The sequence below is a fragment of the Sarcophilus harrisii genome, chromosome 2 (assembly GCF_902635505.1).
Source record: "Sarcophilus harrisii chromosome 2, mSarHar1.11, whole genome shotgun sequence".
In the NCBI taxonomy this organism is placed as follows: Eukaryota; Metazoa; Chordata; class Mammalia; order Dasyuromorphia; family Dasyuridae; genus Sarcophilus; species Sarcophilus harrisii.
In genome coordinates, this window is record NC_045427.1 from 477,034,914 (window position 1) to 477,051,877 (window position 16,964).

At 43.4% G+C, this 16,964-nt stretch overlaps 1 protein-coding gene across 2 annotated transcripts in view; it reads right to left on the bottom strand.

The window, feature by feature from the left end:
- COL27A1 (collagen type XXVII alpha 1 chain) overlaps positions 1-16,964 on the bottom strand; it is a 241,862-nt gene that overhangs the window by 30,700 nt on the left and 194,198 nt on the right. For both annotated transcript variants that reach the window (XM_031954623.1, XM_023494250.2), the window contains exons 38-41: positions 10,386-10,439; positions 10,184-10,291; positions 8,175-8,228; positions 7,121-7,174 (exon numbers count right to left, since the gene is read on the bottom strand). In XM_031954623.1, coding sequence (XP_031810483.1) covers positions 7,121-7,174; positions 8,175-8,228; positions 10,184-10,291; positions 10,386-10,439 — 270 coding nt within the window. The remainder of the gene's footprint in view (positions 1-7,120; positions 7,175-8,174; positions 8,229-10,183; positions 10,292-10,385; positions 10,440-16,964) is intronic.

A 16,964-nucleotide genomic window follows, 5' to 3' on the forward strand; every position in this document is an offset into this window, starting at 1 on the left:
CAAACTGTTATTTTGTTGTACAAAAAGAATTGGACTTTGAAATAGTGTACAATTAGCCTGTGAAGGAAATCAAAAATGCAGACAGACAAAAATAGAGGGATTGGGAATTCTATGTAATGGTTCTTAGTCATCTCCCAGAGTTCTTTCGTTGGGTGTAGCTGGTTCAATTCATTACTGCTCTATTGGAATTGATTTGGTTCCTTCTCATTGTTGAAGAAGGCCATGTCCATCAGAATTGATCATCATATAGTCTTGTTGTTGAAGTATATAATGATCTCCTGGTCCTGCTCATTTCACTCAGCATCAGTTCGTGTAAGTCTCTCCAGGCCTTTCTGAAATCATCCTGTTGGTCATTTCTTAATGAACAATAATATTCTATAACATTCATATACCACAATTTATTCACCCATTCTCTAACCGAGGAGCATCTACTCAGTTTCTAGCCACTACAAAAAGGGCTGCCACGAACATTCTTACACATACAGGTCCCTTTCCCTTCTTTAAGATTTCTTTGGGATATAAGCCCAGTAGTAACACTGCTGGATCAAAGGGTATGCACAGTTTGATAACTTTTTGAACATGAACTTATTTTCTAAAAACTATTTTGATAGTTGTATTTAACATAATTAGTTTCTTTTATAATGCTGTGGGGTTTTTTTATTTTATGCATTTTAAGCCATCATTATGAGGAGCCCTGAGGCTTCACCAAAGGAGTCAAAGTGGTTAATAAACCCTGGAATAGATTATAAATTCCTTGAGGGGAGAGCCAATTTTATTTTTATATTGTACCCCCAATACCTTGCACACAGTAAGTGCTTAGGAAATGGTTGTTGTATAGAATGTCTGTTTAATTTCCAGAAGTCTCATGCCTCTGGGGTCCTTGAGTCAGCTTTCCTTCCTGCTCAAGTACATTGAACTATTCTGCTTTTGACCTTGACTCTGTTGTTAGTTTTGAGCCAAGAGACTTTAGATCCAATATTTCTAGCTCCCCAAGGCCAGTCCTGATTTGGAATTTGCTTTGTGGTTGACTGGGATACCAGGGTACTCAAAGAAAGCAGTACTTCCTATGAGACTAGGGCACCATTTTGGCACTAAGGGCTCATCTTAGTGGTGGTACTAGAGATGAGTTCCCTGCTGATCAGTAAAGATCTCCATTCTTTCTTTAGGGGTCAAATTCCACCAAGCTGCCACATTATTGTAGGCTACCCAGCTCCCTCCCACTTCTCTAACAGTCAACTAAGCCAAGGAGAGACGGCTAAGGAGTAAACACACTAAGATGGAAATGAAAAAAATGCAATAGGGATCAAGCTGACTTGTTGCTGTTGGCCTGTAGCCTATAGTGAGATATACCAGTTTATATATATTTTAAAGGTTCCCATCTGGCTGGTAAGGGCAGCTGCCAAAGTGCGGGTGTCTGAGCCCTTCAGCCTCTCCAGGGGATTCCCACCCTATGGGATAATAGAAGCAGCCTGCATCCAGCCCTTGCTCCTTCTCCTGCCAATGAGAAAATCATCAGTGTCTCAGATTCCTATCTGACAAGAATAAGCCCCCAATGAGAAAAAAATTAAGCCTAGGAAGAGAAGAATTCTATAGACAAATCAGTGCTGGATAGTAAGGAAGAAGGCTGGAGCTTCATCCATAGATGCTCTGGTTTCCCTTAAATACTTTGAATCTTTTTTTTCCCCTGGCAGCCATCCCCCTTTCTTCTCTCTCACTTTGTTAAGAAAGAGGAATGCATTCGCTACTCACCCCGGTCACTGTAATTTACTCCCTCAGGCCTGTTCTGGCCAAAATTCCTCAGGGTTCTTAGCAACATTGTCCTGTGTCCCCAGGCAGGCAGAGAAAAGCCAAGAGTAGAAGGAGGGAGAAATGAGAGGAAGAGGGGATAAGAATAAAGAGAGGATGGTTCTTTTACCCCTAAATATAACTACTGCAAAGTAGCAGTTTTCTGAGCTGCAAGAATTCATCAAGGTCAGGGTGGATATAGAAGGCAAATTGCCTTAGGGATGGAAGGAACAAAAAGGAGAGAGAGACCTTTTAGAGGGGAAGGTGGTGGCAGAAAATAGTAGACATTGATAAACTTGTGACACTGGGCAAGTCATGTCACAGGATGACAGCTTTAGAGTTGGAGGGGACTTTAGAGGCCATTAATCCAACTCCCTCTTTTTTTTAAACAATTGAGGAAAGTGAGACACAAAGCAGTTAAGTGACTTATTCAGAGTCATGCAACAAGTAGTATCTGAAGTAGATTTGAATCAAGGTCTTCCTGACTCTAACTACCAGGCAAAACCATTTTTCTACCCTAATTTCCTCATTTATAAAATTAAGAGTTGCTTTAGGAGATTTCTAATAAGTCCTTGCTAGCTCAAACATTCTGTTTTAAAATCTACTCTAGCTCTAATATTCTACTCAACAACACTTCAACTAAAAATTATTATGTACCTACTGTGTTCAAAAGAGGCAGAGTATCTTTAGTGGATGAAAGCAAGCCTTGAAGTCAGGAAGATGGCTTCAATTCTGACCTTTTGTCTACTGGCTGTATCAGCTGGGCAAGTTATTTAATTTCTCAAGGCCCTGGGAGTCTCCCTATAGCTAGCAATCTTAGAGCAGCTGCCCATCTTCACTGGTGGGGTAGGTGGGGAATGTTTCATCCCTGAGAATTCTTTCTAGCAGGGAGAGAAAATGGGCTGAGGATCTAAGCCAGGCCGAGGATGCACAAATACAAGCAGCTTCTGCCCTCCAGGAACTAACATTCTGTCAAGAAACAAGTGGATGCAAGGCTGTAGGAGGAGGGAGGGAGCGCTTCTGACTGGGGAGATGAGGAAAGGCTCCTCCAAGGAAGTAGCGTCAGATCTGAGCCTCAAAGCAGGCAAGGCAAGCAAAGGCATCCAGGCAGGAGGTGGAATGCTGAGCTCACGGAGCGCACATAGTCCAACTTGGCTGGAATTCAGCTTCTGAAGGGGAGTCACGTGAAATAAATGTGCAAAGGCAGGCTGGAGCCAGATTGAGAAGGGCCTAAAATGAAGGCTGGAAAGTCTGGATTTTATCTCAAGGAGACGAGGGACCTCTGGAGGTTTTTGAGCAGAGAAGTGACAATTTTGGTAGTTGTGTGAAGAACAAACTGGAGAATGGTGAGATTGGGAGCAGAGAAGAGAATCAGGAAACTATTTCAAAAGTTCAGCTGAAAGATGGCATTGATACCTTGATAGACTTAAAATTCTGGTTCAACTTGCTCATTTTACAAAGGACAAAAGTAAGGTTCATAGAAATGCTTCTGACTTGCTCAAAATCACAGACACTGTAAGTATCAAAAAAGAATTCAATGTCTGGTGGTCATGTGAAGAGAGAGAAGAGGGACAGATGTGTGCAAGAGATGCAGAGGAGGGAGTGATGAGACTCCGTGACTGACTGGTTGTAAAGGGTTAGTGTTAAGGAAGACCTAAGGGTTGTCAATCGAGGAGGATGGAAGGATAGGAGTGTAAGAAGAGAAGTTTGAACATCTGCTGCCTAGAGCATTAAGGCCCCTTCCGGCCCTGACACTCTGTGTTTTAGGGTTCCTTTTAGCTTTGACATTCCATTTTCCAAGGTCCCTCTCAGCCCTGACATTCCACATTCTAAGACCTTTCCTAGTCCTGAAATTCTGGGTTTTAAGGTTCCTCTTATCCCTGACATTCTGTGTTCTAAGTTCCCTCTCAGCTCTGACATTCTGTGTTCTAAGGCCTCTCCCAGTCCCCTAACATTCTGTGTTCCAAGGTCCTTCTCAGTCCTGACAGCCCGTGTTTTAAGGCTCCTCTTAGCCCTGACATGCCATGTTCTAGGCCCCTCTCACCCTGACATGCCGTGTTCTAGGTCCTTCTCACCCTGACATTCTGTGTTCCAGGCCCCTCCCAGCTCTGACGACCTCTGACTGTCTCACAGGTCCTTCCTTTTCACAGGAGTTTGAAGCCTGTGATAGAGAAAAAGTCTGACTCTCACCGGCGCTTGTGACCAGCTGCCTTTCCCCACAGTTAATTCATGTTTTCTTATCAATGAGGTTCAGGGTCAGGGCCTACAAGCTAAGTTTTTCTGATGTCCAGTGGGGCTTCTGTGGAGAAGGTCACAGATTTCTGTTTCTAGGACCTGACTGAGCCTGCTCTGGCTAGTGTTAAGATTACCAACTGCCTATTCTAAACATCACTTGGTGGCTCGACTACAGAGAGGGAGGCTTCATGGCTAAGAGCAAGAAATGATGCAGGAGGTCCAATGGTCTAGAGAAGCCCTGATTTGTTAGGTGACCCTGAACAAGTCAGATGACCTTCCTATACTACCTCTGGGTACTCATCTCTAGCCCCAGGACCTGAGATTGGAGCGCCCTGGTCTTGAGGGAAGTCTGTGGAACAGAGTCTTCCTTCTGATTCTCACTTTCCCCATCTGTAAAATGAGGGAGGAAAGGCAAGCCAGATCTCCCTACCTATGCCCCGATTCTGGAGAAACAACAAAGGACCCACCTCCCATTTTGTGCATCAAACAGCTTTGGCTACAATGCTTCTGAAAACCCTACTGTGATGACATCACTAGCATCTCTGCTCCCCCCCCCCCCCTTTCACCTCTACGTTCCCTTCTTCTGTGCCCATTTCACTTCTCTTCTCTCCTCTGATTTTTCTTTTTTCTCCTTTCTCTACTTAGTTTTCCTCTCCCTTCTCTGCCCCAGTTTTCCTTTCTTCCTCTTCTGTATCTATGTGATACTTTGTCTATCACTCCTTTCCTTCCCTTCCCTCCTATTTTTCTCTTTTCTCCAAAACTGGATGCAGTACCTTCGACCCCATGTAGTAACTCAACTCATGGCTCTCAACTGCCATGCTCTTAGCTCCTTAAGAAAAGATTTTAAGAGGGGCCGACCTTCTGAGTAATAAGAACTCCACGGATCGTCTTAACTGCTGATTGTTCCTACATCTTAGCATAGCCTCCTGCCTACTCCTTCACCACAAAAGTTCCCATGGGCAAAGCCAAAAGTTGGAGCCTTTGTCCAAAGCCTGGGAATGCTGCATGAGTAATGTTGAGGGAGGCTTTTTCCCCAACTGGGGGATTCCTCTTTTTAAAGGGAAGAAACTGAGTCTAAGAGGAAAAAAAATTGACTTCCAGTGATTCAGTAGCAGAGCTGGACCAGAAATCTAGATCTCGCTTGACTCCCGACCAAAGATGACACTCTTCTGAGACACAAATGGCTTGAGATACAGAACACAGATTTAAATTTTTCATATAGCCAAGATCGTTGGGAATCACTGAAAGGGGAGTTGTTAACCTCTTCCACGCTGGCTCTACGTCAATACCCACAGCCATGTCAGGAACAACCAAGAGCACCATAGGTACAAAGACTCAATGTAACCGATTCCACTTTCACTGGTTTCTGCAGTCCGGAGCTTGCCAGGGCTCAGGGCCCAGTTCTGAACACAGTTCGGGGATGGTCCCAGCCAGCTGGGCTGGGGAAGGGGCTGGTGCTTGACAGGAAGCTGGGGTTGTGTGACTCACCCGGCCAGCTTGAATTGGTTAGAAAGGCTGAGTCAGCAAAATTCTTAACAAGTTCCAAGGAAGAGAAGACAGAATGAGGGAAAGAAGGGAAAAAAGGATACATAGAGGTCGGATGATTCCTCTGAATCATTCTGGCTTCAGTGCCAAAGGGGGAGGGGAAGAAGAGAGAGTGCAAACTATGGAGAATTCCTTCAATATGAGAGACAGGGTAGGACACTGAACTAAAAGACTCCTGTTCTCAGCTGGTTCTGTCCCTGTTACAATGTGACTTAGGACATGCCATTCTCCTCATCTGGGTCTTATTTCCTCATTTGTTAAATAAAAGGTTAGACCAGACCATTCGAAGGTCTCTTTCCAACTCTAACATTAGATCATTGCAGAATCTTATTGCTTTGCCTTAATGAGCCCAGAGCCCAGGGGCAGTGGGCTGCTGGGAACCCTGTGGCTCCCGGACCTGACAGTGAGCCCAGAGCCCAGGGGCGGTGGGCCGCTGGGAGCCTTGTAGCTCCCAGGCCTGACTCACAGGGGGAGGGTCTTAGGACCCCTTTCCAAGTCACACTGGCTAACTTGTATGGCTCTTCCTCTTTCCTACTCTTCTCCCTGCCTGACACTATCTGTTGATGGACTATCTTGTCCACATTATAAGATAATGATAATTAATTTTGGAGGGCGAGAAGAGTACAGAACCAAGACTACATTGACACAGGGAATTCTGAATGGGGACATCTCCTTCCACTGATGCAGAGCAGTAACATATCTGCAACCTACAGCCGGGGTGGAGGGAGGGGAGTGACCCGCCCATGGTGACCCAACTTATATGTAGAAAAGGAAGGATTCGAAGTCGGGTCTTTCTAACACTAAGGTCATCTCTTTATCCTCACACTGTGCTTGTAATGGCTACTTATGATGCTTTAAGGCTTTCAAAGTAATGTGTATATCATTTGGATGAATAAGTGAAAAATGTATAACAACTATGTGCTAATAAGTATTGGGTCACATCCAGGGGATACAAACAGAAAACTGCAACAGTCTTGTTCTTGAGGAGGTCAGTCAAATGGAGGGGCACACATAGCAGGGTTCAGATGCTGGGCAGGGGGAAAGACCCAAGGTTTGAGGGGGTCATAGCATCCTGGGATTATTGCTGAAATGGTCACTGACTCTAGCTTCATTTTACAGGAGAGGAAACTGAAGTTTAGAGCGATTGAGTGACTTGCCCAGGTTCACACAGCTTGTAAATGTCTAAGATAAGATTTGAGGTACTTTCTGAGGTACTTGGGGTGCACTGGAAGGGCAATATCCTGGTTCAAGTCCTATTATCCCCATTTTACATCTGAGGAACCTGAGGTTTAGCAAGGACTCCTACCCAGAGCCTCCGAATCTGCATCTAAGTCTCTTTCCACTTCCCCACATGCTTCTCCAAACCCAGTCATCCAAGGGGCCTCATGGTGTTCTGCCCCCATGCCACAATCTTTGCCAGGAATATGGACAGGGTAAGCTTGATGCTTTCCTTCACCTAGCAGCCGAGGGGACTGCACCTGAGATGCTGACTTCACTGTCAGTAATCTGGTTTGGCTTTCCTATAGTTCTCTCCAGACTCTGAGGACTCCCTTACCTTCTCGCCTTTTGGCCCGGGAGGTCCAATGGGTCCTGATAGTCCTTTATGTCCCTGCAAGAAGCAGAATACAGTGTAAGTGCCCGTATCCAAGGCATCCAAAATTAAGGAAGCCAGGGAAGCTAAAGAGAGAGTGAGAGAAGTCAGAACAGATCCTAGCACTACCTTCCCTTCTTTGTTTGGCTTTTGGAAAGACTTCTATTCTCTAGGTCTCAGTTTCCCCAGCTGTAAAAATGAGAGGGTCACGCTAGGTGATTAGCAGGAAGGTTCCATGCCTCTTTGACTAAGTTTTCAGTGACTTCCATCATCAGTGCCAGATTATTCACCACAAGGGACATCTTAGAACTAGTCTTTGCTACGTACTCTAAAGCCAAAGTAATAAGCACTCTGGGAAGCTGAGCATTAGCTGATAACTCAGGTGGAATACATGCTGGATGGGAAGGCAATGTCTTCAAACTGTTTAATCTAGTGCTAAACCTATGCCCCAACTCTGGAGAGAAAACAAAGGACCCACCTCCCATTTTGTGCATCAAACAGCTTTGGCTACAATGCTTCTGAAAACCCTACTGTGATGACATCACTAGCATCTCTGCTCCCCGCCCTTTCACCTCTACGTTTCCTTCTTCTGTGCCCATTTCACTTCTCTCCTCTCCTCTGATTTTTCTTTTTTCTCCTTTCTCTACTTAGTTTTCCTCTCCCTTCTCTGTCCCAGTTTTCCTTTCTTCCTCTTCTGTATCTATGTGATACTTTGTTTATCACTCCTCTCCTTCCCTTCCCTCCTATTTTTCTCTTTTCTCCAACACTGGATGCAGTACCTTCGACCCCATGTAGTAAGTGGGTGCTATATTTGCCAAGCAGTCACTGTTCCATGAATTGTGCTAGGAACCAGTGTTTGCACAGTTTATACAAAGGGGCCTTCCTTTCCCCTTTTATCGTCTCTTCCTCCCCTTCTGTTAAGTGCAAGATAACATACAATACACGTCTAGGGAGCAGGGCAGAGTTTTCAAGGAAAGGAAAAACAAGGGTCTTTTAAAAAAATTAAATGTTATCTTACATCATAACCAGGCAATCCAGGTTCTCCTTGAGCTCCCATTCTTCCTGGAGCACCCTACGGAAGGAGTCAGAGAAAAGAAAAAATAGGATACCCCTTATTACTGGGTGGTACCTGCAAAGAAAGGCCCTGGCTGGGGAGCTGTGCTTTCCCAGAAGCCAGACAAATGGCAGAGCTGTCTTGGACTTTTTGGTGATCATAAAACTAATGCTTCAGTCAGATAGTGATTGAATCAAAGAGCTAGCCGCAGAGCCAACCAATCTCTGCTGACCTCTGTTTGCTTCTTATTAACCTCTTAAACTAGGGCTCCACTAGGAAAGTCAAGAAACCCAGACCTAGATCCCTGAGCAAGCTCTCCCTTATTACTAACCCTCTCAGAGAGAGTCCTACCCAATATGATACAGTGGATGGAATTCTGGACTTAAAATCAGGAAGATCCACATCTGATTCCCACCTCTGACACTTGCTAGCTGTGTAACCATGGGAAAGTCCGTTAACCTTTCTGAACTTCAATTCCCTCATCTGTAAAATCAGGGGTGATAATACCTAGCATTTTCCTCCTATAGTTGTTGTGTGGATAGATGATGCAAATAAAGCAATCTGCAATCTTTTAAATACTTCAAAAACATCAATTACTATCATTATTGCTATTATGGTACTAGCCCAGAGGAGATTCAGATGACCTAAGTCTCAGCAAAATTTCCCTGTGGAAGCAGCTTCTCTGGAGGTAGATAACCTGGGTAAGAGCCCCAGTTTCCTTGTCTGTAAAATAAGGGGGTTTGACCAGATGGACTCTGAGCTCTTTTCCACTTTTAGTTCCATGATCCCATGATCTAAATTTTCCACACAGGATCTAAATGCTTTGAACCCATTTCCAAATCTATTGGCAAGAACTGACTGAACTATTTTTAATCCATTTCCCAAAAGAACTTCTGACAGGAGACAAAACATAACATGGGATTTAACAAATCTGGATTGTTTTGTGTAATGGAGAAGGCTAAGTCTTACAGATTTCCTCTAGATAGTGATGAACTGTGAAATCTCCTGCCAATTAAGAACCTTTAAAGACACCTTTGAGTCCCTACAATCTCATATTCTTCTCTCTTGGGGATTTTTTTGTACCCATAATCCTGTTTCCTGACATCCCTAATCCCCACACTTGTACCCGTTTTCTTCTTACTCAAGGGCTCCAAGAAACAAGTTGCAGCTGAGCTCTCTGCAGATTCTCAAAGAAACAAAAAACCTCTTTTCCAATTTATTTGTTTGTTTTTTTTTCCTCCTAAAGTTTTTTTTATGGGTAATGACTACAAGGGACTAGATAGGATTTAAGCTATTAACAACAAAAGAAGAGAGTTACCAAGTTACAGGAAACTGTAAAAGTCAATATAGCAGGTATCCCTGCTCCTCATTGAAATACAGACAGAGCTAGTCCTTATTTATTCTTTCACTGACTTTTCTCTTGATTCTTGTTGCAGACACTAGTGTGCCCACAGTTTCTATCCCTCTTCTGTCCTCTGCACTGGTGGGGTCCTGGATTTTCCCTGCTCTGTTCAATAAAAAATAGAAGGAAATCCTAACCCATCTTCCATCTGGCTCTTAGATCTTTGGGTAGAATAATAAGGTTCAAGTAATGTGGGCTCCCAAAGACTCGTGAGCTTGGGTCTCTCTCAGAGGAATCTCCAGACCATGGCAGCATCCTCTAGGCTAAAAGATCAGTTTCTTACAGATGGCTGCACGCATCCCAATGCTTGGGATCGACTAGAGAGCTCTGAAAGAGATGTCACCATGAAACACTCTCAGCTGTTCTGCTAACAGCTGCATGAGATATTGATATTAGTGCCAGAGGAACCAGCTGCATTTATACCCTAAATCATTCCCCAAATGACTTGAGCACAAATGGTTCTTACAAATGAATCTCTTCCCTCTTTACTTATTCATTGGCCCTCCTAGACCTCCCATGCCCCAGGATGCTCTGAAGTCATAGTTCCCCTGGGCAGTTAGGCCATTCTCACCGTTGGTCCCAGGGTCCCTCGGGATCCTTTTGGGCCTTGGTTGCCAGCTGGCCCGGCCTCTCCTGGAACACCCATCTCACCAAGATGCCCTTGGTAGCCCTTGGCACCCTATAAGAATAAAAGGGATATAAAGGGTAATTCCCTTATGTTTTAAGAATGAGGGGAAAACCAATAAGAGATGGAGAAAGAGGTGACAAACTACCTTAGGTCCGGTTCGTCCCTTCTCGCCTTGTTTGCCTGGTTTTCCTTCTGGACCCTAAAGTGAAAATCCAAACCAAGAAAGAAATGAGACAAACCCAATGGGAAATCCAACAGGTTTTCCCTACCCCCTCACTCCATTTTATCACATACTCTACTTTTCTGAAAAGCCTATGAAAAAAATAACTAATTCCTTAATGTTTCTGGGTATCTTGGTTAGTTGGGACTGAGGGGGCTTCCTTCCCTCCCTCTTATCTACAGATGCTCTTAAAAGTATTTTTTTTCTTTTGTACCTGTGGGGCATAGAGAGATAAGGTAAAGAACTTACAGGAATGTATGAATTCTTTTTCTGTATTTTATTATTTCTGTGTTTCCCCTATGACCTGAATAACATGTGCAGGCTCATATTTACTTGAGCCTTGGCCAGTTAGAAACATATTTACTTAACCTGAGCTGATGACATATATTAGTATTTGACATTTATCGATATTTAGTCTATTAGCTGGACCACTGTCTGCTTGATTAAGTCTGAAGGCCTGACTTTCTGTTTCCTAGAAATCAGGAGATTTCCCTGAAACCTTCCATTCCAATCTCTCCAAATAGCAACAATCAATTAGATGCCTCCCCCTCCCCTTCTCAATGTTCTCTTACTTGTGATGTAATTTCTTGTATAAAAATTATGCATCTTTACTACTTCTTTAGCCCTCCTACTGCGAGCTTTCTCTTTCTTATCTCATGATGGGATGGCTCATCCTCCGGAAGTTTTCAATAAACAATTTTTCTGCCTTCTACTGAGTGATCTCTGAGTAATCATTTTGGATAAGGGCCTTCTACATCCTTCACATACCTCTGAACCTTTCCAAGATATCTTGGGGTTTACTGGCTAGATTTTTTTCTTAAGGATCAGGCCTTAAACCAAAACCAGTCTAATTCTAATTGGCCACCAATAGGTCTTAGGCCAAGCCCTAGTTGATCATTGTTTGGGTCCTGATTGACTCAGATTGACTGTAAATAATAGTCATTTCTGTTTTGGCCAGAAATCCTGAGAATCTTTCCCTCCCATTCATTCATTTACTTATTTATTAAGATTTTTTTGGATTAGGTGAAAGATGAGGTTCTTTGCCTCCATTGCTACCTAATCCTAATCACTGAATGGGGGCACTTTCAGACAGACCTGTGGAAGACCTTAGTTTAAAAGGCCAAGTTCTCCCATTATCTCAGGGACATCTCCTGATCTATATTTGGCCACTGGACTCAGATGACTCCGGAGGGAAAGGTGAGGCAGGTAACCCTGCCCAGCCTCCTTCATTTACATTCAGTTCCCTTGCATATCATGATCCTTTTTGAGAACAAAGGACAAACAACCACCACCCAACTCCTGCTCCTGGGAGTCCAGGAAAGAACAAAAACCTAGAGGAGCAGCTTAAGAGGAAAGCACAGGCCCGGAGGTGCAATGTGAATTGGAATGCTCAGGTCACTAGCTGGCATAGTTAGAAAGTCATTCCTCACTTTCTTAAGTTTTTAAAAGAAATATAATTGCCGTTGCACTGAGTCCAACAGGATAGTGGGGTGGAGAGGAATTATAAGTCCAAGGTTCTGATGTATATGAATTTTTAAATTGATAAAATACTATAAATTGGCTTCTCCCACATCTCTTAACTCTGGATTTCAGGCTTTTGTTCTGAAATGCATGGCAACAGAACTTTTGCAATGATGGTGACATGAAAATGTCTCCTGGTTGACTTGGCTGAGACTAAGGGATGAGACCTCCCTAAGCCGCCAGATCCTGCAGGTGGCTTTTAGCAGAGAGGCTCCATGAGGTGTCTTCAGGTCTGGCCTTCTTTAAGAAGGACAGTTGGCCTGCCCAGCATGGAGCCTAAGTACAGGCAGGTATCAGAACATAGTGCCAGAAGATCAGCAAGCTAATCTGGTCATGGTTCTGGAAAGATACGGAATTGAAGGACTGGGTGTAATATAAATACATCAGCATCACAGAGTGAAAGCCATAGGAAGCTTAAAAAGAATCTAGGAGAGTCAGATCAATGCCTCTGGGCTTCCTACATTATATACCATAAGGATCTAGTGATAGTGGAAACAACCATGGCTTCGGGGTCAGACTTATTTGTAGATTCTTAGCTATGTTGGGATTAACTGCTTGCTCTGAAACAAGTACTTCAGCTCACTAAGCATCTATTTCAAATGATCATAAAAATATGTCCTCCTGTTGCCCTCATGGGACTACTGTGAGGCTCAAATAAGATTCCGTATTTGCTAGGACTTCATTAACTCAAAAACCTTACATGCCTATGAGGTTTAGTCAAAGATAAACTTATTCTGTGCTCTTGGAAGCAGATGTTTCTCTTTCCCTCTCCAAGTCTCAGTTTGCCCATCTGTAAAATGACAAGGCTGGGACAGATGGTGAAGGACTTCAAATGCAAGGCTTAAAAATCTTTGGGGGTTTCCCATGACTCTGTCCTAAACTCTTTGCTCTCTCTCTACACTGTTTTGCACGGTGATCTTATCAACTTCCATGATTTCAATTTTTTAATGCAGATGATTCACAGATCTGCTTGTCCAACCCTAATTTCTTTCCCAACTTCCAGCCTCACACCCCCAACTATCATTAGACATCTTGAACTGGATGTTCAGAAGACAACTTAAACTCAAAATGTACAAAAAAATCTTTCCCCCTTTCTTCTTTCTATTACTATCCAACCACCATCCTTCCAGTTACCCAGGCTCACAAACGAGGTAGCAGCCTTGACTCTTTATTCTCCCCTACATCCAATCAGTTGCCAAGCTCTGTCATTTCTACCTTTATAACATTCCCCATAAACTTCCCTTCTCTACTCTGATGCAATCTCATAACTGCCTGATACAAGTCATTATCATTTCACATCTGGACTATTGCAAAAGCCTTCTAATCTATTCTCTCCTTACTGCAGTCCATAGTCCGTTCAACTGTCAAACTGATCTTTCTAAGGTGCAAATCTGACCATATCACTCCTCTATTCAATAATTCTAGTGACTCCATATTATCTCTAGGAACAAATATAAAATTCGCAGTCTGACTTTTAAAGCCATCCATAATCTGGCTCCTTTACCTTTCCAGACTTCTCACACCTTACTCCCACCCACATACTCTGAGATGGAATGACACCGGCTTTCATACTCTTCTTCAAACATCTCCTGATTGAATATTTTTGCTGGCTGTCGCCTTTGCCTCTTTCTTTGTATCTTCAATGCTTAGAATGGTGTTCTTTATATCTCAGATGCTGGCACATAGTTAATCGATTTATCCTAGAAATAATACAGAGTCACTAAGATTTTTGAGTAGGGAATTGATATGGTTAGATATCTCTGCTTTAGGAAGAAGGTTGTGGCAGTTGAATTAAGAAGGAATTGGAGGAGGGAGCTCCTGGAAGGAGAGGAGGTACTATAATAGTCCAGGAGAGAGGTCAGGAGGACCCACAAACTTTGGTGAGCATCATAATCATATAGATGTCAGATATTGTGGTGGTAAAAACAGCAAGATCTGGCATCTGATTGAATGTGGGGGAGTTGAGGAAATAATAAATAATGGTGGGATTTTTAAATCTAAAGTTGTGAACTTGGGTGTGAGGGAGCATGCGATGCTTTCTGCAGGATAAATTTAGGGGGAAGAATTTTGTTTTGGATATGTTGAAGTACAGGTGCCTATCAGACATCTAGGAGAGGTGCTCAGTGGCAGTTATGAGATTTGGGACTGGAAAAGGTTGGAGATCTAGATCTGGGAGTCATCTGACAGGGACATCTACAGGCAAATGGTTCAGTGGAAGGGACCTAGGCATTAAAAATGCTAGACCTGACTCTGCAACCCACTGCCCTCAGCCACACTTCCTGGGTCTTATCCTACCCCTCTGCCCACTGAAGGGCTTGGCCACGAAGTTCTTTAAGGTCTCTTCCATTTCTAGGGCACAATTCTATTTCTTCCAAGTTCCCAGAGTGACTTTTTGGGCCCCTTAGTGGGCCATGTTTCTTGGTTCTTGGAACCACATCTTATGTGCTTTCTCTGCAAATGGAGTAGGACCCACAGAGAGTGGGCAGCTGGTGTAGTCCACAGAGGTGCCTTTCTGACAGTGGCCCATTGTATTTGGAAAGTCAGCCCACATCTCTGTGCGAGTGCTGACGTCGTCATCTTCAGCTTCCTTGCCACGTCCTTCTAAAGGGCAGAAGGACACTTCTCACTGCCTGCTCTGTCTCTGGGTCCCATCAAGTTGTGGCTAAAACAGATGTTGGCCTTTGGAATGTCCTTTGCCTGCCTAGGACTGGCCTTTCTAAACATGGGTCAATCAGAGAACTTCTTTCCAATTTCAGTGATCTTTCCCTTTTCCTCCTCATTTTTTCCTGAAGAACTTCTCTGGGGCTATTTATTGCCTTTGCTCCATCCCACCCTGCTCTTGTATCCTTTTTTCTGCTGCCCAAGCAAAAATGAAAGACTGGTCCCCATCTGTTGCCTTCAGCAGTCTGGTCTCCAGATTGTAAAACCTAAGACATGGATTTACCCATCAGCTCCAAAGTACAGAAATGGAGAGTCCCTACCTTCAAAACCCCACTCTGTTGCAATCTGTTTTTCTTCTGACCTCTTATAAAGGGCTGTGAGTTTAGAAAGCTAATTGACTAGAGGTAAATTTGTACTGCTTTGAGCCTCAGTGAAATAACAAATTAGGGGCCAGTGAAAATGTAATTGCCCCTCTAAATAGTCAGAAGGAGTTTAACATAAATGGGTTTGTAAGAAGGACCTTTTGTGACGTGTGAGGATTTTTTTCAGTTTGTTTGGGAGAGAAATGTTTTTGGTTGCTGGGGAATGATTCTTGAATATAGAGGGGAAAAAGAGTTTCATTGTGAGACACTGAGCTGAATTTAGGAAAATAGCAAGATTATCGTGCTTACAAAATTCAGATGAAAAAGTCACCAATTCATTTTCTTTCCCTTCAGAAGCAACCTAGCATAGGGAATGGAGAAGCAGCCCCCAAGCCAGGAGGATCTGGATGCTGACCCCGACACCAACTGGTCGTGTGACCCTGAATAAATGACTTGATCTCACTGCTCCAGGCAGTTCTCTCAAGATTCAAAACTGGAGAGAAGATGCTGATCCCCACTGAAAGGAGTTCCCTAGGCCAGTTAAACCTTAGATGCAGTTCTCCTTTTATCCCATTCATATTTCTTGCCTTCAATTCTTGAAGCGGCTGCAGTAAAGTATAACTACTTGTCAAATGAGCTAAGAGACCTGGGTTCTAATCTTACATATGTGCATCTGTGGATGCACAAAAAGTCATTTCTATTCTCTAGTTTTTGAGAGGAGGTAAAAGTAAGGGCTTTAGCTAGATTCTCTTTAAAGTCTCTTACAGCTCAAACCTTCTATGTTCTGATATTATACAGAAGTTCCTTGAAAGCACAGATTGTTTCATTTTTTTTCTATTTGCCCCCAGCATTTAGCACTGTTCCTGACTGTGCTAATTTAATAAACATTTGTTGATTGACTGATTGATTCTGTCCCTACTGACCTCAATTCTTCGAATTCATTCCCTTACCTAACATCTACTTCATTTAAAGGCACCATCATTTCCCCTGCACCAAAGTGCTTAATCCAGGAGTCACTTCTCTCTCTGTCTGACTCTGTCTCTCTGTGTCTGTCTGTCTGTCTCTCTTACTCATAGATCCACTGCTGTCAAGTACTGTTGTTTCTACCTCTCTAAAATCATTCATATCCAGTCTTTTCTTCCCACTCCTACTGTATCAACACAAGTCTGGGCCTGCATCGCTTTTAAACTGGATCATTTAATATCTTCTGACCTAGTCTCCTTGTCTCTGTAGATTATCCCTCTTCCAGTACGTCTTTCATGTAGTTAATCATGTAATGTTTCTAAGGAACCAATATGATCCTATTACTCCTCCCCTCAGAAATCTCCAGTGCATCTCCACTATTTATTAAAATCTTTTGATCCACATTCAAGACCTTCACTACATTCTGGCTCAAACTTGCTCCCTCAAACTCATACAACCTCCTTTTATGCAGTCTATATCTCAGACAAGCTGGACAACTCTATCTCCTCCTCTGCCTTCTTTTGTTCCCACCATCCCCCATGGCTGTAGTAGACTCCCTTGCTATCTCCAATTTTCTCAACTCTGAAGGAAAGCCTCCCTTCTTCCAAAGCTCTATTTTGGTGCAATCTTCAGCATGAATTCTCTTGGACCCTCTCTGCTCTCTTACACCTTCCCTGCCCTCCCAGGGTGAAAATTTTCTCTTCCTCCTTCTACTCTCAGAGCACTTCACCAGGACCTCTCTGTGAAATGATCCCCTTCTCCCTCATATCAAAGCTATTAGTGGTATTTGTCCTCCTTCTATCCTTAGATCACCAGTCCCATTAGAGAGGAGAGCCTGTATAGTATCTATCTTAGTGTTCCTAGCAACTAGATTAGCTCCTAGAATACAGTAAACATTGTATATGACTGTTGTGTTGATTGAAAGCATTTCCAACTACCTTCCCCAACTTGAGGCTCCCTTGTACCATCTCAGACCTGTGCACGTGGCCAAGAGGCA